Genomic DNA, 15517 nt, shown 5'->3' with positions numbered 1-15517 from the left:
TTACTTTTACAGTATTATGTTTTATGGCATACTGGCCTGGGGCAAAGTAGCTGACATAGAAACCATCTTCGTTCTTCAGAAGAGAGCAATCAGATCCATTTATAACATGACGTCTCGTGACTCACTGAGAGAACGCTTCAAGGAACAATATTATATTATAAATGCCAAAGTAACTTGTCTGGCTGTTAAGGTTAAACCGATTGAGGTGAAATTTAATATGGATAAAGATTGAGACCCGGGCAAGGACATAAGAAGTTTTTATCAATCATCATCAAATCATCACTCCACGCAAACGAAGTTGCGGGCAGGAGTTAGTAAAAAAATATTTTGAACAATTTACAAAATATATTTATCTTTATCGTTTGTTAAACATTTCTATAGCCGCCTACTAGGATTAGACCGATCCGCTTGCATTTGGCGGGCTGGAGACTCACTAGGTCCGCTTTGGCCTGCGCCTTGAAACGCTTCCACTGCTCTTTCGTGGTTTCGTCTTTGGGGCCCCATGACGGCGTCGTGCGAAATGCTAATTTCAAAGTCTGTAAAAATAAATTGTATGCTTCACGAAAAGGGTTGATCACACTTGTGTGACTCTGCCTGTACAATGCACGTACAGTCAACTGAGTCAACCAATTTAATTCATAGGCCACTATAGAACCTTGTCGCTTTAACTGCTACACCACTCAAATAAGTACTGTCGTAGAAGATAAACAAATTGATCCAATATGACGTGGTTTTATAATGGCCCAGGAATCAAATTGGTTGACTACATAAATATATATGGTGGATATTGAAGTTTGGGAACGTTCGGGAGATAATTAAGTAGTTTATTACAATCAAGTTTTACCATGCGTTCGTTCGCTAGCGCGCGAGATGCACAGAACATAAACTGTTTGCTTATCATAGGTACCTATACAAAATAAACTTTATATCAATGTACCTCACAACAATTCCCAGTTCTGTGCTGGCACATTCTCTTGCCGATGAAAAGAGGAACAAGTAACATGCCGATGATAAGCATAGCATATCCGCATGCTGAAAGATAACAGTGTGTGAAATCAAATAATGAATTATCGAACGAAAACCATTTTGTAGCTGAGATAAAGTAGTATTAAAGTATCGTTTTGACTTTAACGAAGCGATCGACATCGGCAGGTAAAACACTGAAGTCTCACTCGATTAATCGAGTTTAATGTATAAAACGTCATCTGTTCAAAGCTCATTCGGCGGTAATAAATGTAGGTTGAGTATTTGTATGTAATTAAAACTCACCAAGGGCAGCAAACGGGTAGGGCTGATCGCCAAAGTCCAAGGTATTATTGAATAACGCGAATATGAAAACCACAATCATCATAGCGGGGGTGAGTATGGCCCAGCACCAACGCCAGAAGAAGCAGGTGCCTTTGCCCAGCATGAACTCGACGTCGAGGCACACATTCTCTAGACCTATAGGTATGATAGAAGCCGTGTAAAGTTAGTTGCAGACCAATTCTTTATACATCTTCGACCTTCGTATATATACTTTTATTATTGTTACCTACATTGATCGTACGGTATACATGTGTTTTAGGCTTCATAGGGAATACAATCCGTTTAAAAAAATTAATAGAAAATATGCGTAAACCGGAATATTACCGGTATTTCTCATACTAAATATTTGCCTTTGTCATTATCCCTAAGCCTCACTCGGTATACAGATAATTTACAATCAATCGAATTGCCCCATTCACTTTAACTTTTAGGTACTATTTTTCAATTTAAAAGTCTATGCGACGTAAGTATTCACATTTAAAAAATATAACACTCATTTATTATTAATCATTTAGAGTGGACGATTTTTCTTGAAATTAATATAGAATCCGTAACATAAATATATATCACATACACACATATATTTAGTTAGGTAGGTAATGCGAGACACTTTTATTGCTTTCGGTCTCAGAAACCGTTGGCATAGGTTATCTACCAGAAATTCAACTAGGCATTAAATATATAATTTTAAAAAATGCGATCACGATTTGTCGTTATGTTTTCATTAACTATGATTGCTATGATATAGGTGCACAAGACCACATAAACGAAGACAGCGCAATAAATATTACAATTCGGGGCATAAATATCGCAGATTCTATGGATTATTAATATTATTATTTCATGGGGTTCTTCAAAAAAGGAGTGTACAGGTTTTTAAAGGGTCGGCAACGCGCGTGTAATATCTCCGGTGTTGCAGGCGTCCATAGGCTACGGTAACTGCTTACCATCAGGCGGGCCGTATGCTTGATTGCCACCGACGTGGTATAAAAAATATATTAATATAATTATGATAATAATTGATTGGGTGTCTGCAGATAACAAAATCACATCAGTGTAGATGTCGGTGGCCCATCGTAAAATATCATGCGTATCATGTAAACCCGCCATTTCATGATTTGACTAGAGACCACCAGCGGCACCAGCCATATAAGTATTATCTTTCAAACCTCAAACTTGAATTCCAAACAATCGACTGGATTATTTTAACCGTTTGGACGCCAATGACCGATATATCGTCACCGTAGGTCCAACGCCAAAGACCGATTAATCCGTCACAGGACCACAGAGCAACATAGACCTAACGTGCATGTGCATAAAGTTCAATTTCAGTTTTGACACCGGTGACGTGACGTCCGAGTGACAGTTTTTGTGTTTAACACGGTGTCGAAAAGGTTAATTATTCACTCAGAACTACGTTATTATTTTGTTTTAGTTTTTTTTTGTCAGAATTTTGATCCGACCAGGGAGGGATTACTCTAAGAATAGAGGAAACTCCATAAGTATTAAAGACTGTGTATTAAACAAAACAGTAGCGGATTTAGATGGGGGGCAGCTGCCAGAAAAGCAGTTGAGATCCTCCATGAAAAATTTTAGGTCTAAAATTCTGGATCCGCCACTGGTATTAAATACAAGACTATTTATGAAAAATGAGATAATAAAATTACGAAATCTTCACTTACCGTAGAACCACATAACTCCGATTATTTCAGACATGCCAGTGAACAGCACCAAAAACGTTCCGCCAAAATGATCCACAAGCCCCAATATCCATTGACCTCCCTGAAAAACGCTTGCTAATGCAATCCTTGTTTTATCCTATTATAATTTGAGTGAATTTATTGTACTAAAAGCTACCACTAATAAGATCTAAAAGAACTACGTGTATTTACCATATTTAACCAATTACTTATTTAGAAAAAAGTCCTTCATTTGTTTCTGTAATTTGTGTGGTATTTTAGAAGTGGATGATCATTAATGGAGTTTTAATACTCTGAGTCTCGATAAGTATTAATAAATTTAATTTATACTTGCCGCATCTACGCTCGCTCGCTTCGTTATAGTTTTTAATCGTTAATAAACACATCCGTAAGTAGGTAGAGGATTTTTAATGTCAGAATCAAGACTTACAGGGGTAAGGTAAACGATGCCGACAAGGAAGCCCACCGTACAGCAAAGGGCCGACATGTACACGGTACCCACGCGCGGAAAGGAGTCGATCAGCACCGTGTTGATGGCCAACAACAGCGCCACGGCCGAGCCCACGCCCAACACCACCATCATCAGAAAGAACAGCACAGAGAACAACTGTAAAAACCGCTCATTATTCGTGATTTTTTCTTGGTGCCTTTTTAACTAACTGACTAACTGATTCGTTTGGTTATTGTGGTTGATTACAGTAGGGACGAAGGTTCTATTGAGTGCGACTTATAATTATAACGCTCTGTGTGTCAAAATAAATACGAACAAATATGACATGAGAGCGATTCTGAACCAAGGCTAGTTGTTGGCAGCCTCATTTCGATCTAGTACTTACGACAGACTGTTAGTTAGTTAGTTACAACAAACTATCTAAATTCTATGGTACCATAGCACCTGAGGAACAGCAGTTTTCGCGATGGAGTCAGGATAGGAGATGAAGGCTAGACCGGTGCCGCCGGTACCGACAACTTCCTTCACGGGTCGTTGCAGCACATGTGCCAGGTTGCCCATGATACCAAAGATAGTAATACCAGACAACAGGCTAGTAAAGGTATCCAGGGTTGTGACGATCAATGAATCTCTGTAGGACAGATTGCACAGGTTAGAATCGGCTGTAAGCAAACCATGAGCTTGTTTCTTGTTGTACTCAGTGTAACTCAGTAGACATCTACTTAGTATGTACTCGTCGACCAAGTGAAACATAGGGCTCATTCAGAGGACGCGCGAACTCGTATAGGTACGAGTTTAGTTACATTGCGGACAGGTTACATCCAATTCAGCCGACCGATCAAATACCACAATGAAATGTAATATATATATATGTAAGATATCGTTTTATTTTTAAGTAAAGAGTGCTGTATTTCGCCAACAAACTGTCAAAAAGTTTAGTTTACAGTTTAGTTTAGTTGTCAAGTAGTACTGTGTAACCATAATATTATTGTAATTGTGTATTAATACTTTTGTTAAAAAAAATTTAACTCGCATGTGAGTTCTCGTACCACCTAAATGAGCCCAGTCTCGTTTTTATCCCTTGGATTTTTTATATATATTAGTGCGGTGCCGATTTTTAGCTTCAAATATATTTTCTCAAACATGCAATGAAATGTAGTCATTACGTGCGTTACCTATAACAGGCTTTAAAGTATCACGTTTCGGGTGGAACAACTCGGGAGACTGTAAAGGAATTTCATACAAAATTGAAGGCCTAGGTCGGGAAGTATTTTTTCTTAATTTTAATGTGGCGTCTGTGTTCATGTACAAGCTAAACAGCTGAATCATATTTTTATATTTTTTTTCATCTTTATAGGGCTGTATATCCTAAACCGTAAGTAGTAGCGCAAAAAATTATCAAATTTTCGTTCCCCTTTAAGAAACCCCTAATTAATATAAAAAAAAGAAATTAATCTTTATACTTAAGGCTGTTTCTTTTAAACCGTACGTCGTAGCGCAAAAATAATAAAATTTTCGTTTCCCTTAAGAAACCCCTAATTATTATTTAAAAAAAACATCTTTATACGCTGTCTCCTAAATCGTGCGTCGTAGCATAAAAAAAATCAAATTTTGGTTCCCTTTTAAGAAACCCCTAATTAATATTTAAAAAAAAACAAAAGAAAAAAACTTTATAGGGCTGTAGTATCTCCTAAACTGTGCGTCGTGCGCAAAAATAATCAAATGTTCGTTTCCCTTTAGAACCCCACGCACTGATTAACCTATCACAATAGGACATGAACCAATCATCATCATCATCATATTTTGTATTATTATTTGAAGTCAGTGCCAAGTTAGTGTTTCTCGCAACTTTCTCGTTCTATGAATATTTAACCTAATCTAAAATCTGTCATATTGTCAGATGTCATGTCATGTCATCAACGGTACCATGTTTGAAAAATTTAAGCACTATACATACCTCGGCGTGAATAGTAGTTGCCGGCCTCATAACTATCCGTCTATTCTTTTCGGCCGGCAACCCCTTACCTCACGGCCTCTGTAGTAATGTACTATCATGCTACCACCACCACCACCACCGGGTACTATTTGTTTCAACTTATTTTACGCTCGTGAAATTTACATTTAAATCCAGTTTTATGCTTTCTTCCGAATTAACCCTATTTTTATCAGAATTTTAGAGTGAACAATTAATTCGGAATTACTTTTGATTTGAAGATTACGTTACTTACGTTACTAGTAAATAACGAATTACTTACCTGTACACATTATGTCTAAAGCCGTTGTATGAGGAGAACATAATAATGGCGCCCGTGCACACAGTCAGGGAGAAGAACACTTGCGTCACGGCTGCGTACCACACCTATATTGAACAGACATCGTATAACGGCAGCAGGTTCGGGCATGTCATCGTCAACTACGGGCTTCTGGAGTGGAAGCCGCCTTCAACTAAGCAGCTGGGCAGGGCGTCTGCTGGCGAGCCATAGGACACTTACTTACGGTACCAAGTGCACAAACCATCTGATCTGGCAGGGCAATGAGGGCTATTTTCTTTTGTTTAATTCATGATAATCCCTATGTAATAATTAGATATATATATATCTAATTAATGTCATTAACGGGTCTATATTTTTTACCTTTTTACCGACGTTTCAGCCAGGCTGCACTAGCTGTGGTCACGGAAGACTGACGTCCCAGTAAAATGTCAATGGAGATAGATATTGGTAAACAACACTAAACTACCCGATATTAGTTTATATAATATATTTAAATGTTCGGGGTAGACAAATATAAATTAAGAATAAGAATAAGAAAACATTTATTGCCACACAACAAAAGAAAAATTACAGGAATATATTTCAAGTAACATAAAAAATTGGCATGCGCGACAAAAGGACCGGGCTCAGCATATGCTGCGCCAGCCACTTCATTAGGAATTGACCGCACAGCGCTGATTTTCAGTCTGCCCCTTTACTGAACCACATTGATATGTGCGCGGGATATTATTTTTAACAGATTATATATATATGCAGGTTAATTTTAGAATAATTAAATTAAACGAAAAATTACATAGTTAAACTCTAGCAAAGTATTATTACGGTTTCATACCCATTTTTGTTTAATGTTTGGAAAAAAGGTAAAATAATGTAATTTTAATCACGTTATGGACGCTTGATCTCAAAACAAGAAAAAAAATTCAAACAACTCAAAGAAAGATGGAGAGAAGCTGCCTGGGAATAAAATTAAGGGACAGAGTGAAAAATACGCTTATCCGTAAAAAAACTAATATTACGGACGCTCTAACTTTCGCACTAAAACGAAAGTGGACGTGGGCAGGTCACGTGGCCAGATACAACGACGACAGATGGACCATCAAAGCAATAAAATGGTCTGGACTGGACCACGGGGCACGCGAGCCAGAGCCCGTCCGCGCGCCAGGTGGACGGACGAGATAGTAGCGACAGCAGGGCAAAAGTGGCTCGATACAGCCACAGACAGAGACACATGGAACACTTTGGGGGAGGCTTTTACCCAGAAGGGGTCCACACATTTATGATTTAATTTCTGTTTAATCTTTGTTTTTATTATTTTATTTCTTAATATTTTAAATGTATAGTTTCTTACTACCTGTATATTCTTGTGTGGAATTAAATAAAGCTTTATTTATTATTTATTTTTATTAATCACGTTAGACCCGTTAATTACATTAATTATGTGTACAAAACGCGAGAGTTTAAAGTGTAATATACACCTTCCAATCATTCCTAGTGGTGATATACATAGTTGGCAAAACTACGGTTACTTATTGAATTATTTAGTTACGTGCTCTTACTTCGAGGTCGTAAAGCTTATCCCACTGAGGCGTGAGGAAAAACAACATTCCATTGGCAGCTCCTTTTAGGGTGCAAGTACTGAAAATTAATAATAATATGTTTTTTTTTCCTTTTCGTTTTCCCTTGCACTAGTAAATTTAAATTTTATTGATAATGATTAGCCCAGAGGAAAATCGAAGGAGTACCTACTATAAATAAATACATTGTTAAGTAAATAAAAACAGACGGGTTGGCCTAAAGCAAAGGGGGTGCAAAAAAAGACTTAGAATTTTTTTAGTAGGTACAATAACATGTCTGTTCTGGCGACCATCATGATCATCGCGGTCATCCTAACACACTCCTCCTCGCTTCGCTCGTCTTCGCACCTATCTTGTCTCTGTTACTTAAATTTACTATTCCAAATGATTGATTTTAATTTGTCAAGTAGTGGTTTCAACTTGCGGGTCAAATATCTCGGCCATTTTTTATTTAAAAGAAAAGTTTATCCTACAAAACATGCTTATTTTAGCGTATTCTCTACGATAACACAATAAATAAAAAATAGGTGTCATAATAACATCACTCCAATTAAAAATGTTCTAAGTGTCGGCACCCCCTTTGCTTTAGTCCAACCAACATACGTAATAGGTGCCTTAATGTAAGTATGTACCTATATGTCATAGGTGTTTATTGTATTCAAAGAATTACGAATAGAACTTGTACCTATAATTTAGAACAACTTATTTCCACGCAAGTGTGACAAAAGACGACACTGTGTCTACTGTCTAGTGGGTAAGAACAAGAAGGTATTACAAAGTCGAGTGATAAAAGCTCTCCGCTATTACTTCGTCCTTCGTTCTTCCCGTTAGACTCCCATTTGGTATGCAATATTATTCTTATACAGTCAGCTGCAGAGATAGTTGACCCCCTGCGTAGAACTTGTATGCAGATGGGTCAACTACCTCTGCAGCTGATTGTACTTCTAATGCTGCTGTGGGACTATACGTAATCAGCAGGATCAGCATGACGACGTATGGGAAGATGGCGAGGAAGTAGGAAGCCTTGCCCGAGCTCTTGACGCCACGTGCCACAATCAAGAAGATGATCACCCAAGCCAGTAGTAGGAACAGCACCAGGTACCAGATCGGGTAACCTGTAATATATCTTAGAATTGTTTAAAGCGTCCGAATATTAGTAAAAGTAATTGGAATTTGGTTTATTATGGATCAATAGTAATGGTAATTAGTAATTACCAATTCCATTGTCAATATTCTGCGGCTGATTAAGCACTGTTCTCCTGCAAAGACGAACTGGCAGTAAATTACCAAATTTAAGTCATAATTTTATGTATATTAGTTAGTTTACTATGATGAAGATTAGTGTTGTTGTTGGAACTTAAGAACTAAGGTACAAAAATAAACTTTTGTCGGTATTGCACTATTGGAGTTTATTATGTAGGTAAGTAACAGAACGATGCCAAGCCACTGCCATGGGCGACTATGTCAACACCACAGGCCACGCACACATGGCGATGGCTTGTCATGGAACATTCTTGACTACTGTGTACTGGGACCTTTACAGATGTTTTAAAAGCACTTACAGGAAATACAGTTCAGCACTGCTCGTAGCATTCTCAAAATTCTCAATATGTCCGGCACGATGAGAAGGCACACATATCACGTCCGTCCAGGATTTGTCGCACACCGCCCACGGTAGGGTCTTTCGGAAGCTGAATACCAGGTAGTACATGCATATTGCGACGATGGCCACGTAGTATGATAGGATGTAGCCAGTGCCCATGGCTTGCACGTAACCTGTTCCTAGGAATAGGGATGATGACACATGTTGAATTTTACAACAGAATCTAGTAAAATAGATGGCAAATGAGCAATTTATCATAATAATGTGGATATTAAAATAATATATGGAAATGATAAAAAAAACACAGGACTTGAATTTCGAAAAAGTTTTTTTTTTACTCTCAGAAAGGTAAAAAGTAATGGTACCATTCGATTCCTTATATTTTTTTTAAAAAAAAGATTGTATAGCAACTATACATATGTATACATAAACGCAATATTTCACCGACAAAATTGCAATTTTTGTTTTCCATACTGAGATGGGTTTCTCAGTTAGACCGTGACGTCATGTTCAATTATCGTTTTGTTAGGAGCGTTTCGCGAGTGAGGTACGACTGTCGCACTTTGACTATCATTTCTGACTTTTGTATTGCTTTAATGCAATGGGTCCCATATAGACATTTGATCCTAAAAATAAATCTGATCGACTGCTACCATTAATAAAAAAGTATCATCAAGCCTATACCCACAACAGAAGCTTTATCGAGCCCACTGTAGGGATAGGCTAAGTTGTCTTATAATAAATTTAACACAGTCTGCAAGGCACTTTCTGGAGGAACAAACTATTCTCGGATATGTGGTGGGCATAAAGGACTATAACAGTGCACTGGAGGAAGCCTGCTGAATGTAGCCTCTACTACGAACAACAAAACAGAACAAATAGCAAGCAAATCCTGTAGTGCGTTTTATTTAACGGCATAATATAGGTAATAAAGCAGGTAAGCATATCACTTTTTCAAGTGGCCCCTAACATATACATAATAAATTAACAATACTATTTTATACAATCGTGATATAATAGAGAGCTTTTCAGTCGATTATCGTATTTTTCAGCAAGCCTCGTGGCCTAAGTAGGTATGAGATTATATCCCTATGTTATACAATACGTTTTCTATTATAAAACCTAGATAATTAAAAAAAAATAGGTAAGTATCTCACTAGATAAAAAGATAGTACAAAAGACATCAACGCACTGCTTATTCATTAAATAGTAGCGCGTTGATGTCTTTTCCTCTTATATGTAGTTGAGTCGGGAGCCCGTAGTGAAGTGTGCGATTTCAGTTTGGTATAAGTCTTAATTCAACCATAAAAACCAACGAGTAGAAAAAATACTAACCCTTCATTGCAGGGCACATCTCCCAGATCGTCACACAATTTCTCGAACTAAACTGACCAATCATACATTCAAGATAGTACATGGGCTTTCCAACTAGGAAAAGTACTAGGAGGTAGGGAAAGAGAAAGGCGCCGCCGCCGTTCTGGTAGGCGACGAAGGGGAACCGCCACACGTTGCCGAGGCCTACCGACGTGGCAATACACGACATCAGGAACTCGGTTTCGTTTCCCCATCTCGCACGCTCGGGCAATTCTTCTTGTTTTTTCTGAAATCGACAAAAATTTAGCACAATTGCAGTGAAGAATCAAGTATGTATCAACTGGAGGACTTCGTCGCTTTTTCTTTAATATATATTTCAGTTTAGGTACCTTTCATTTATTTATTTATTTCAATTTTTTTCATGACCATGGATGGTCCTTCAGTCGCATTCATAAACATTACATAAAAACCCATAAAAACACACATAGCCATAACTAAAAGCATGGCAAACGACACACACCTTTAATTTATATGTGTGACTACTTACGAAAACACAAATAAAAATATTTGATAAAAAACATACTTAGGAATAATTCAAAGAATATTTTAATACCTATAGTTACAGTAGTAGAAATAGTAGATTGTGTAGCAAGGGAGAAAAATGACATATTTACGGTGAGGGCGCACATCGAATCCTGAACGAAGCGAATAATTCCATAATTGAATGCTGAGCGTACCGAGGCATTCTAAAATAGAATCCCGAGCGTAGTGATGAAAATAATATTACAATTTTATTAAATCTATTCGTGTAATGTAAATGCTGTTAAAGGCTTACTACATATGACGTTATTTAGGTAATTGCAGCATATATGGTTAGTATGAGGTTAAAAATGTTGTTGGTAAAATGAGTTTAAAAATGTTTTTGGTGAAGTCCCGCCACACCTATTAAGCCTTCGGGTTAACATACGAAGCAGCACTCCCGGGATAAGCCCATTTACTCCCTAGCATTTTAGGAAAAGTTATAATTATACTATCACCTTCTAAACGATGTGTGAGTCCACACGTACTGCTTCGCATGCTCGATGCGGGTCTGAAGCTCTTATCCCGATCCAAATAATATCATTCGGGTCACCTATCCTACCATTGTAGCCAGACGGGCGAAGACCAACGCTTCGCAACCTAAGCATTCCTAGATGATCTGATGAAAAAAGCGCCAAGTATCATCAGTCAATCAAAATTACTTCTTCTTTATGTTCAAAAGCTAGGGATACTAATCCCTTTTCCCAATTCCCAGGTCTGAAAGTATAGACAAAATTTCTAGTCTTTTAGATGTATAAACGAAGCACTAAGGTTATTTGCTATATTTTATGAGACTGAAATATCAAGTTGAGCATTATTTTACTCAAATTCCCATTGGACTGCTATTGCCTGCCAAGGGGTCCCTAAAACAAACCATTCTTCTATCCCAGAACGGTCTGTATGCCTAAACCCAGCTTGATGTATTAATAATTTATTTTGTAAATAACTTACAAACCTGATTGCAATACTCAGTACCTCGTCTCTACTCCAAAAACAAGAAATTTAATAGATAAAAAAAATAAAGATTTCATAGGAATTTTTATTTATTTTCCCCAGATAAATTAAAGGTTTGGAAGATTTAGGCAAAAGAATCCTTTACCTTTTAAATACACATATTTAAGAATAATGAAGCCATATGTTTAAGTCCTTTAAAAGAAGAATTTATATCAACCATATCAGATTCCTAGACCAAGCATAAAAGAGACCCTACACACAAATACCTACAGACAAATAGTGTATGACTCTACCCTATTTATAATCATACCCTCTGGCCCTATTCTATGTACACCCAAAGCACAGATCGCACTTACCATTGACCTAGTGCCTTGGAATATACAAGAGTGTATCCCTACTAAAAGCTGGAAAGTTCGGTCGACCAAACCGAGATTAGCAAAACCTAGCTGGTCTGAGTATTTGACTCCCCCTCCTACGCCCGCAGGCCAAAAGATGTAGGAAGTAAGTCGCCCTATTCCGTGTCTATCTGTGGATTGGCACCCTTAGTACACACCCGCACCAACCACGTGAGAAGTCCTGCCGCAACTAAGACTAAGTATGTAATAATAGTCACGACAGAATCCTTCCCCGCAATCAGCACTAGCATGCGCCAGAGCTCCGAAATATATAAATATATTTAATAGGGGACCTGATCTCAATTACTGCCGACTTTAGCGAGTTCAGATTACTCCGAATGGCACGCACGTGATGGCCTCACTACCATCTAACAGCTGGGCTTTGAACCAGGGAGATAGTTCATCTCTTATGTTGGTAAAGAAGAGATGCCAAGCCCTCTCAAGCCTGGAACTAAAAGACTCCTAACCACCCATTACCTTTAACACCGCCAGGCGTAATGGATGTTTAGTTGGACAAACTGTCAGTCCAAGCAATGATCTGGCTCCACAAATAGCAAAAGACCCCATAGATAAACACTAAAATAACTAAGAGTAATTTTACTAGTATAAGTTTCTCACAAAACAAACAAACTAAACAAAGAAGTGGTCCCTTAGGCACCATTATCCAAGCTTAACATTACGAAAATTGCTTCCCGCAAAATCAAACCAAGACACAATTCCAAGTACCTGCTATGCAACGATATTGTCCCTGCATAACGTGGCGGCACTTAGAACAATACAGTGTAGAAAATTTTACTTCACGGCACTCAACACTACACACAACACATCTGACATATTATTTATCAGTAAAGAATCTCCACTATAGTCTAAGTTTAGCGTTACGACGATATTGTCCCCGTAAAACCAAACACAGACCAATTCCAAGTCCCTGTTATGCAACGATATTGTCCCTGCATAACGTGGCAGCACTCGTAACAACTCAGTATCGAAAACTTTACAATAAAATAAAACCCATACATAGCAGCAAAGAATCTCCACAATAGTCTAAGTTAGGCGTTACGACGATATTGTCCTCGTAAAACCAAACGCAGACACAAATTCCAAGTTTAAATTTACCAAGATAATTCTAAGTAAAACAAACACAGGAAAAGTAGCAGAGAAACTTCGCTTACCAGTACGAAAATTACACACAAAAGCCAGAGTCACGACTAGTCCGATGGTTGAAGAATGAATCCCCCCCGTGCCCGCTCCGGCCTTTTATACCTTTTAGTAGCGACAGGCGACTCGCGACAGGCGACAGGCGACAGGCGACAGGCGACAAGCGACAAGCGACTGGCGACTTACTAAGACAAACATTATCCAAAAAGTACCAGGATACCAGAATTGAGAAGGAGGTCGTTCGCCCCATGGCAAGTAACGGCGCTCGACTCAAGGAGAAAGTCATATGTGTCAATGTCAATTGTGTTCACTAAACCTTATGGCCTATACATTAACGTTTACAACCACTAAATGTCGATTCCACCGATATCTATCCCTTTCACGCATGCGGTGTTTGAGAAGGACGGAGACATTTACAACGACATTTACATTTCGAGCAAACATGGATAGCAGTTCAGTTTGAGGAGCCCGAACAAATAATAAAAGAAGGAGCGTTCTGAAACCCATTACGTACGAATCTGACATATTATTTTACTTTATGACATTTTAAGTTTATTTCCGAATTCTTCGCTCACTTCGACGTGTTTTACGTTAATAATAACAAATATGTTTAAAACATATTCCGGAAATTAAGATTCAACTATCCTTAACACGTAAATTTTACGATCAGAATGTAGTATCAAGACGTTATTGCATGTCATATTGTACCAGGAGCATTAAAACGTCAGTTGGACATCCTGTTAAGCTGTCAATTCTCCGTGTCATTGTCAGCGCGCTGCAATTTGTTATCGAACCTTTTTTAAATTCTTAAGTTAAAAACAAGGATTAATTTAACGAGAACACTAGTGTTAAATAGTAAAGCACGGAATTAAGTGCTTCAAGTTTCATCTGTCAGAATATTTAGTGGAATTATGAACGAAATATGCGACTGAAGAGGATTTCAGTATTACAAAGGTATATTTTCCCATCTTCTATGTTTTTGTAATGAAAAATGAGCTTAACACCAGGCTATAGGGATACGTCCAGCCACAATATTACAATCCTCTTTGGTCCCAGAGCCTGCCTAGCGCCACCGGAGAGATTAGGAACTATTATTTATAGGTGAAAGCTGGTCACTTTTGCAAAAGTTCTGCCATAAAGAAAGGTTTAGACTAGCAAGAACTTGCATGTAATTTACGTTACATTACTGACTACTAAGGAAAACTGCATTCAAAATGTTTATCAGATACCGCAATGTAATGAAAATTGCATGCAAGTTCTTGCTAGTCTAAACCTCGCTTAAGAGATTGTCGTCCTTTCTATACCGTCCATACGCTTTGGTGCATACATTCATACTGTATCCCTGTAAATAGCTTTGTAAATATCACATATTTTGAATTTTTTTTGTAGAAGATTGGTAGACCAACGAAAGAGAGACAATTCCACCATACATTGTATTGTTATATCTCAAACGGACTGGGCAGCCTTTTCGATTAGCAAATGTCGTCATATTTCAACCAATTTACACAAAACTTTATATTATCTTATATTATCTTTGTACACACCTACATACTGTATCGGTGCAACGGTAAGTACCTACACTAGGTAAATACCTATACGTATAACAATAATCAAAGTTTTTGATTTCACTTTGCTTTCCTATATCAAAATAATAATATGTTGAGTTAAAGGAATACAAATTACAATTCAAGTCCTTATAAATTCGGTAGCATAATTATACTTACACCACTAACTAGTTCCCAAATGTATGATACACCCCTCCACGCTGTAGAATATAAGCTTCGTGCACAATACCCAGGATAAGATAACAAACTATAACGTCTTACAATATAAGAAGCAGAAGAGGCTACATGAGAGGGCTTTCCTGACATTACTGCGGATTTCCTCTCTCAGAACGGTCGACCCAATTTTGCAGTTATTCACATAGTAAATAATTAACAATATTTTTTGCTGCACCTTTTCTGTCACACCATGACTGTCAAAATTACAGTGAATATGTATATTGGTATAATTATGTCAGAATGACTTCTAAAATAACCATTGATGGCATTGATCCCTTAAGGTAATGTTACACATGCTCAGCATGCTAATTTTGATGCTAAAGCTACTGTTACACAATGCTAATTACTAGCACGAAAGCATGCCATTATTGAGCAATTGCTACTTAGTAGCATGTGCGCAACATGTGTGTCTAAAAGTCTAAACATT

General features: G+C 37.7%; 1 protein-coding gene across 1 annotated transcript; it reads right to left on the bottom strand.

Moving 5' to 3' along the window:
- Window positions 1-318: 318 nt before the first annotated feature.
- LOC134744183 (sodium-dependent nutrient amino acid transporter 1-like) lies at window positions 319-15138 on the bottom strand. The gene is made up of 13 exons (XM_063677903.1): window positions 15034-15138; window positions 10245-10509; window positions 8869-9088; window positions 8522-8565; window positions 8274-8421; window positions 7289-7367; window positions 5715-5818; window positions 3904-4090; window positions 3439-3615; window positions 2991-3090; window positions 1270-1443; window positions 938-1032; window positions 319-536 (listed from the first exon to the last, which is right to left on the bottom strand). The coding sequence occupies exons 2-13, from the start codon at window positions 10450-10452 to the stop codon at window positions 366-368; spliced, it is 1707 nt and encodes a 568-aa protein (XP_063533973.1). The 5' UTR covers window positions 10453-10509; window positions 15034-15138; the 3' UTR covers window positions 319-365.
- Between the last annotated feature and the right edge of the window lie 379 nt (window positions 15139-15517).

Source organism: Cydia strobilella, chromosome 9 (genome assembly GCF_947568885.1).
Source record: "Cydia strobilella chromosome 9, ilCydStro3.1, whole genome shotgun sequence".
Taxonomy (NCBI): Eukaryota; Metazoa; Arthropoda; class Insecta; order Lepidoptera; family Tortricidae; genus Cydia; species Cydia strobilella.
The sequence above is the reverse complement of the archived record's forward strand: the minus strand, read 5'-3'. Positions and strand labels throughout refer to the sequence as shown.